Source organism: Mus pahari, chromosome 7 (genome assembly GCF_900095145.1).
Source record: "Mus pahari chromosome 7, PAHARI_EIJ_v1.1, whole genome shotgun sequence".
NCBI lineage: Eukaryota > Metazoa > Chordata > Mammalia > Rodentia > Muridae > Mus > Mus pahari.
In genome coordinates, this window is record NC_034596.1 from 86,288,185 (window position 1) to 86,295,675 (window position 7,491).

A 7,491-nucleotide genomic window follows, 5' to 3' on the forward strand; every position below is an offset into this window, starting at 1 on the left:
GAAAGCCTGCCTTGAAAATTTAAAAAAAAAAAAAAAAGAAAAAAAAAAGAATGTGACTACCACATAATCATGTGACAATTCTATTCTAAAATTACATATTAGAAAACTAACTGAAAATTTAAGGCATGTAATATGAGAACTCATAATTACTTTCAGTTTCTCCATTGAGTCTCTGGAGAAAGTCTTACAAGCTTCATCAATTTCTTTTCCTATTACACCAAGAATGGATTCCTGTTCTGTCTCCAAACAGAGAAGCTGATCCTTGAGCTGCAGCCTGGACTCTTCCATTCTCCTTAGGTGCTCTTCCTCATTACTTATGTATTTCTCCTGTGGTAGGAGGAGTAAAACAGAAGCTTATTAGATGGAGCCAAGACACAGTTATCTATGCAACCAAACCTAAGAACTGGGTTAGAAAACATAAATGACTGGCTGTCCTTCACTTAACAAAATAGATATACCATAAATTGTCATGCATAAATAACTGACAAAATTACTACATAAATTCTATGAAAAAAAAATGTTGAGATATACTTTGCCATTTAATGACAATGCTATCAGTGGATCAGAAGAAAAGATAAAATCAGTAATTGATCTTTTATAGACCCTAAACATCAGTAAAATGCCAGAAATATAAATTACCAAATATGATGCTTAGTAGAATCAAATGGAGTAGGTTTCTCCATTTGAGAGACATGTGTTATCACCTAAATCCCCTCACAATGTATTCTTCCAAAGTTCCAACCTTTGAATGCTCTCATACCACACACATGAATTTAGACATGAAAAATTTAATAAAAACCAAGATGGAAACACATTAGAGGTAAACAAATATATTTAATGAAAAGAGGTTTTTCAGGAGTCCTTGAAGAGATTACAAGTACTTTGGGGTCTCCTCTAAGCAGAACAACTTGCAATCATTTCTATTTATTATACAACTCTCAATAGTTATGATTAAATAATTTCATTAAAACTGAGTATCCTTCATGTGGAAATGTAAAATTTCTAATGCCCCTAAGCCCAAAACTTTCGATATGATACTGTCAGTATGCTTTCCCTTAGTTGTGGATTAGGAATATTTAACGGATAAAGTCAATACTGTCTAAAACTATCAAAAGCTCTAACATATGAGTTGCTTCTGATCTTGCTCATTTTTAACGCATGCATTAGAGAAATTCAAAGCCATATAACACAGGGCATGTAAAGCAATGAAATTATGAGAACTGTATAAATAGCAGACCACAGTCACATCAAGTCTATAATGTACCCTCCACCCCTCCTCTTTCTTTCCCCCTCCCATTTATTACCATTCTTTGTGCTCCTAGGCAGTTTCACTGATTTTTTTTTTTTTTTTTTTTTTTTTAGCAGTGGGACTGGGACAACAATCCAATCACAGAACCATTGACCTATGATCTCTCCTGCCCACAAGATGTGATAGGGTAAAGGTGGTGTAGAACTTGTGGGAGTGGCCAACCAATAACTGGCTCAACATGAGGCCCACACCATGAGACCCACACCTGACACGACCTGGAAGGCCAGGAACTAGAGGCAGGACAGCCCAGAGACCCAGAATAGAACTAAACACAACTGGCAAAAATTTATAATGTCAATGAAATGACTCCTAATGATATACTCATAAATCAGTGCCAAGCCCAAGTGTCCTCACAGGGCCATCATCTAGCAACTGATTGAAGCAAATGCAGAGACCCACAGCCAAACACTAGACAGAGCCAGGGGAAGTCTACAGAAGAGGGGGAAGAAGGACTATATGAGCCAGAGGGGTCAAGGACACCAGAATAACACAGTGGAGATATGAGGGAGTGGTATCTCTCACTCTTTTGCCAGCATGTGGGACCCCCATCCGCCTACCAGGTTACTTTGACATGAAGGTCTTACCATTCCTTGTTAGGCCATGTTCAGTGGATATCACTGGGAGGTCTGTTTTTTTGTTTTGTGTTTTTGTTTTTTAAGGGAAACAGAAGGAGAGGATCTGTGGGGTGGTGGGGGAGAGGAACTGGGAGGAGTAGAAAGGAGGAGTGGATCTGTAGGGGGAGGAACTGGGAGGGGTAGAGGAAGAGGAAACTGTAGTGGACATGCAATGTATGAAAGAAGAATGAAAGAAAAAAGAGGAATGTCTTTAAAATAAAATAAAAATATTTAAGTTTGGTTCACATTACAGAATAAATGAAAGCTCCCCGGCCACCAAGCCCAGAGCCTTGGACACACCTTACCTTCCTCCACTGCATGCTCGTGCCCTTGCCTTCTTTTCCACTGTCTCCTCTTCGGACTCAGTTTCTCAAACTTATGTCTACCCTGAACACATGGATTTCTACAACTCTGCCTGAGGTGATCTGCCTCATAATAGGGCTGGGAGCTGAGAAGCCTGGAGTGCAACATAATCTATTACCTGGTTCTGGCCTTCAGCTCTATGAACTTGGGGCCAGAATGTTGTTTCTTCTGAAGACTCTGAGTGGAGTCATCTCTCACCAGTAAGATAACATCAAGCTCGTAAGAAATTAATGTACAAAAGAGAATGCAATTCAATTAACTGTATCTATTTGCAACAAGAACCATAACTACTGTATGTACCAGGATTCTCACATCAGTATAACCAGTACCAGTATCCCTACAGACTACAGTAGAGAGAATGTTGTCTAATGATCAAGAAATATGTTTTGCTTTTTGAAATAATATTCAACCGTCCAGGTAAAATTTCCTTTCTTTCCCACTATCTTTTTATTTGAGGAGGTTTCAGATATCACACAATACTTTTGCATTCTCTATATGGGTCCCAGCTATATACACTCCAGTAGTGACCCGCCTGACAGGCCGAAAAGCCTGGGCGCGGTCCCAAGGCGAAAAGTTCACAGAAAGTCTCCTGGAACCATGGCATCCTGTAACGAATGCTCCAATGTCCTTGCTTTAGTTGCTTTAGTTGGTAAACGGATCTGTGTGCTTTCCCCTAATATTGCTTTATTACAAGTGCTTCTAAGGATTGAATTTTTGACATATAGCTAAGTTAGATTCTTCACCAGTCCTAGGCAGTTAGTCCTTGGGCAGACCCTGGGCGTGGATAGCTAAGTCACTGCCCTACACAGGAATTTACCATTATCTAGGAAGAAGGAAATTTGTGATCTAAGGAGGAACCAGAGTAGATACTTAGAACTATAGATAGCTGAGTTACACCCATACACAAGAATTTACAATGGCCTAGGGGGAAGGTGGACTATACAATAGACTAGAATAGGAACTACAGCAAGAGCACGAAGCCCTTGCCCCTGGCTTCTAAGATTAAACTGACCTTAGGTAGGGCTGCTTTTGATCCCAGTTGTTAACACTGAATTTTATCCCAGCGGGTTCTTGCCAGTCCTTCATGTTTGCATTCCTCTGATTTGTGTAAGAATCTGGTAACCTTATTATACCTTGCCGGTGTGGCATCTAACTTCCCTATTTTCTCTGGTATAAAAAGTCTGATGCTCAATTTGACAAATTACATTCAGATCCAGCACACTCTCTCGTGTCTGCGTCTGTCTGTCAATTCTCGCCCTATGCCCATCTGTCCGAACCCCTGATTCCCACGGATTGAGGGGAGCCAACTAGGCCCGGTCCGTGGCAGGTCCCATGACCATCAGCCTAAGATGTAAGTTTATCCATTCCATATTACAGCAGTACTGTGTCTGGATTGTGCTTATACCACCCAAGAGTTCAAGTGTTGGAGGTGTGGTCTATGAGAAGCTCCTAGGTGAGGCTCCTTGGAGATGCTGTCATCAATCAAAACTGGCATTGTTCTCAGAAACTGTTTTACTTTCCCTACAGGGCTGAAGAAGTTAAAGCCTGACCCATGAGGGCTTTTTGGGTTCTTGACTCATCTGGGACCTAACTTGTACATGCCCCCACTGTAATTTGATGAATCTACAGACCTTCACCACAGCTGGACTTGCCAATCATGGACTTTCAAGCTCCAAAAATATCTTTTCTTTACATATTATCTAGCTTCAGGTTTTGTTATAGAAATGAAAAAGAAAAATGGCTAATATAAGAAAAAACACTCTACATAAAGAATTCAGTGTACTAGAGAGAGAAAACAAGATCCAAAGTCCCCATGGATGTCTCAGAGAAAATCTATCACTTCTGTTCTGACCCATTTTTCTAAGCTGGGAATGTGGGAACACTGCTTTGAGACACACAATGACTTAGCTCTTTCCCCAAATTTTATATTAGATGTTTCATACCTTGGGAGCACACAGCAAATTCTGAGAAAGGGTGGGACAAGAAACTGATTACAAGTTAGTTCAATCATCCTGTCAGATTTAAAGGTATGTGGGTTTATAAAGTTAGGCAATACCTTACGGTTAGCCATTATTATTCTGCCATTCCAAGATATTCTGGTAAATTCAGAAAGAGCAACATCCTGTCATCCTAGAAAAATATTACCATATTTTTAAAGATCAAAGGTAACAATACATTTCTTTAGAAAAATACAGTATTTTAGAAAGTACTTAGAAATCTGGTACACACCATCTAATTTCACTGTTTCAGGGCAAAGAGCAGACATCTCGGGTCAGCCAGGGATTTTCTACAGAGTATAGAGATAGATGCAGCATACTATCGTGGTGTAGGTGCTCTAAGAAGGTGGATATCCTTGCAGGTGGCCAAGTAACTAAGAAAGAATCCTAGAGAACCAACCCAACTCCTCATTTTACGAATCAGGCAATCTAGCCAATGCAGTGTCAATAATTTGCCCGGAGTCCCAGAGCTTAGAGCTCATAACTGAATACTCAAAAACCCAGGCAGAGATCTCATGCTCAAAATGCTAGAAAGGCAGAGTTCCTGCAAGTGACATCAGGAGTGTACAAAGAAGTCACACAAGTTATCAGATGGTAGTATGGGCACTAATGGAACAAGAAAGAGCATCTTACAGCTTAAATCCAGAAATATCCTCACAACAAATGAAAACTTGATCAAATGTGGTGGCACACCACAATAATTACAGAAACTCAGGAGCCTGGGGCAGGAGATTTTCCACATCTGCCTCAGCTAAGACAGGAGACCCTGTCTCAAACTAAAATTGAAGAAGAAAAAAGGCAGCTAGAAATATACTCAGTGTACAAGGCCTTGAGTTCATTCCCACTACTGTACATACATTTCTAAATTAAAAGGGATGGGCAGGGGAAAGAAAATAAAGACATGGAGGCATATTCAAAAACAAAATCACATCAAGCATATGCACTCTCCCAAACTCTGAGGGACGATTCTCCTACATAGGAAATATACTTACCTATCCTTAGAAGTCATCTGACTAATCTGCCCTTTAAAATTGTGCTACTCACACAAGACAAGGCCGAGTTACACTGCTTATAACAGCAGAGACTGCAGGAAAGGCTCATTTTAAAACAAGAATGGTTGATACTATGATATCATGCATATGCATGTTTAAAAGAAATGCCCTAACTTCTTACAAGACCATGTTAAAACACACACACAGACACACACATACACACACACACACACACAGCCCACTAATTTATAATTCTAAGATCAAGATATAGTACTGTAATTATAGATGCATATTTGAACATACTCCTTATGCCCCAGAACACTCACTTTCTCTGGGATTCAACAATTGTAAAGAAACACAACTTTAATAGAAATATGGCAACTTCAAAAATAAAAGAATATGATCAAAATGCTATCTCTTGACATGTGGTTCCATGTCCCGCTTCCTCCTTACTGGGCTGGAAAGGATGAAGTGGAGCCCAGAACAGATGGGTTCTGCAGGAACTCAGTCGAGCTGTGAGTGCCGGAGGGGAAGGGGGGGGTTCTCTCATGAGTTCAGTGTCACAACTCTATTAGACAGCACACACACACACACACACACACACACACACACTCACACACACATTATTCAAGGTGAACAAGGATTATATAAACCTTGGGGAATAGCAAGGGGTTTTTCAAGAGAATGTACACTGGCTGGGGCTTAAGGGATCAGGAATGCCTTATTTGCATGGACAGGTGATCCAAGTTCTTGCTTGGCAATTTCTTCTCGAAAGAAAGGAAGTTGAACCTATAATTTCACCAAAGTCTATGTGACATTTCTTAGAGGATGTGGCTGTCAGGCTTCCCCAGATAAGATCAGGTGGAAAAGAGGAAGTCCCGCTGGAAAAGGGACTGTTCCATTTTGAGCAGAGCTCAGGGAGCTGTCCGATCTCAGTAAATGCTGACTTTAATGTTAATAGCAAGGTATCCAAACATTGACAGGCACAGTAATGCAGACCCTGTAACCTCAAAGACTTGAAGACTGAGGCAAGAATTGAAGGGTGAACTTTTGTCTTGCCTACATGACAATCCAAGGCCAGGGGGAGAAAATTAGAGATACTTTGTCTCAAAATATAAACAACAAGAAATATGTTTAAAGAACTATAACAAGCTGAGTATGGTAGTACATGCCTTTAATCTCAGCACTCCAGGGTCAGAGGCATGCAGATCTCTGGGAGTTCAAGGCCAGCCTGGTCTACATAGGGAGTTTCAGCACAGCCAGAGCTGCACAGTGTAACCCTGCCTCAGAGAAAGAAAGAAATTAAGGGAAGAAAGAAGGGAGGAAGGGAGGGAGGATAATGGAGGCTATAGCTCTGTGGTAGATAATGGTAGATAATGTATCTACCATATGCAAGGCCCTGGGTTAACCCCGGGACCACAAAATGCCATCCATTTATAAAAGTTTCTGAGATACCTTCAATCTCTTAAGAGTTCCTAAACTGCCATTTTGTTTGCAATATATTTAAAGCATAAAATTAAAAACAATTTTCACACTTTAAGAAAAATGAACTTTAAATAAAGTATGTTCATAGCCTAAGTAAATGATTAATTTTCAAAAGTAATCACTGTCTTTAGCTGAAAATTAGCTTCAATAAGCAAGTATGAAGTGTTTCCATCCTAAGACCATCTTTAAAACATTGTTAGTGGAGGCGAGATAACAAGTAGAAAACACGGGCAAGCATACACCACTAAAGACTGAAACTGAAGCCAGTAAGATTTAATTAAAATTTATTGGGAGTACGGCTTATTAAGCTAGAGCTACACATATCAGCCAAGACACTATGATGAGAAATATTCTGTTACTCAGGAAAATGGCTGACTCTAGCTGTAAAACCAGACAGTACACAGTAAATGATAAAACACTCCTGAGCCAAAATTGGACCTGTCTATCTACCTGACTCTCTAAAAAGGACTTGCATTACCTACGACACTGGTGGCAAGAAGCTAAGGCACACTACGAAATGCCACCACGTAGAGAAGGCAGCCACTACCAGTTTTATTAGAAATGTGCAAACAAATTTAGCAGAGCAAACGGTAAATTATTTTTTGGAAATCTTTTCTAGCACTTGTCACAGCATAGCCATTTTGTTCAAACCTAATTAAAAACAGATATAATAGTAAATTCTGTAAATTCAAGGTATAGCCATATATGTGTGTGTGTGTGTGTGTGTGTGT

General features: G+C 40.0%; 1 protein-coding gene across 1 annotated transcript in view; it reads right to left on the bottom strand.

Annotated features, from left to right (window-relative positions):
- Nucleotides 1-7,491, bottom strand: part of Cep128 (centrosomal protein 128) — a 345,407-nt gene that overhangs the window by 206,677 nt on the left and 131,239 nt on the right. The window contains exon 18 of the mRNA XM_021201917.1: nucleotides 151-327. Coding sequence (XP_021057576.1) covers nucleotides 151-327 — 177 coding nt within the window. The remainder of the gene's footprint in view (nucleotides 1-150; nucleotides 328-7,491) is intronic.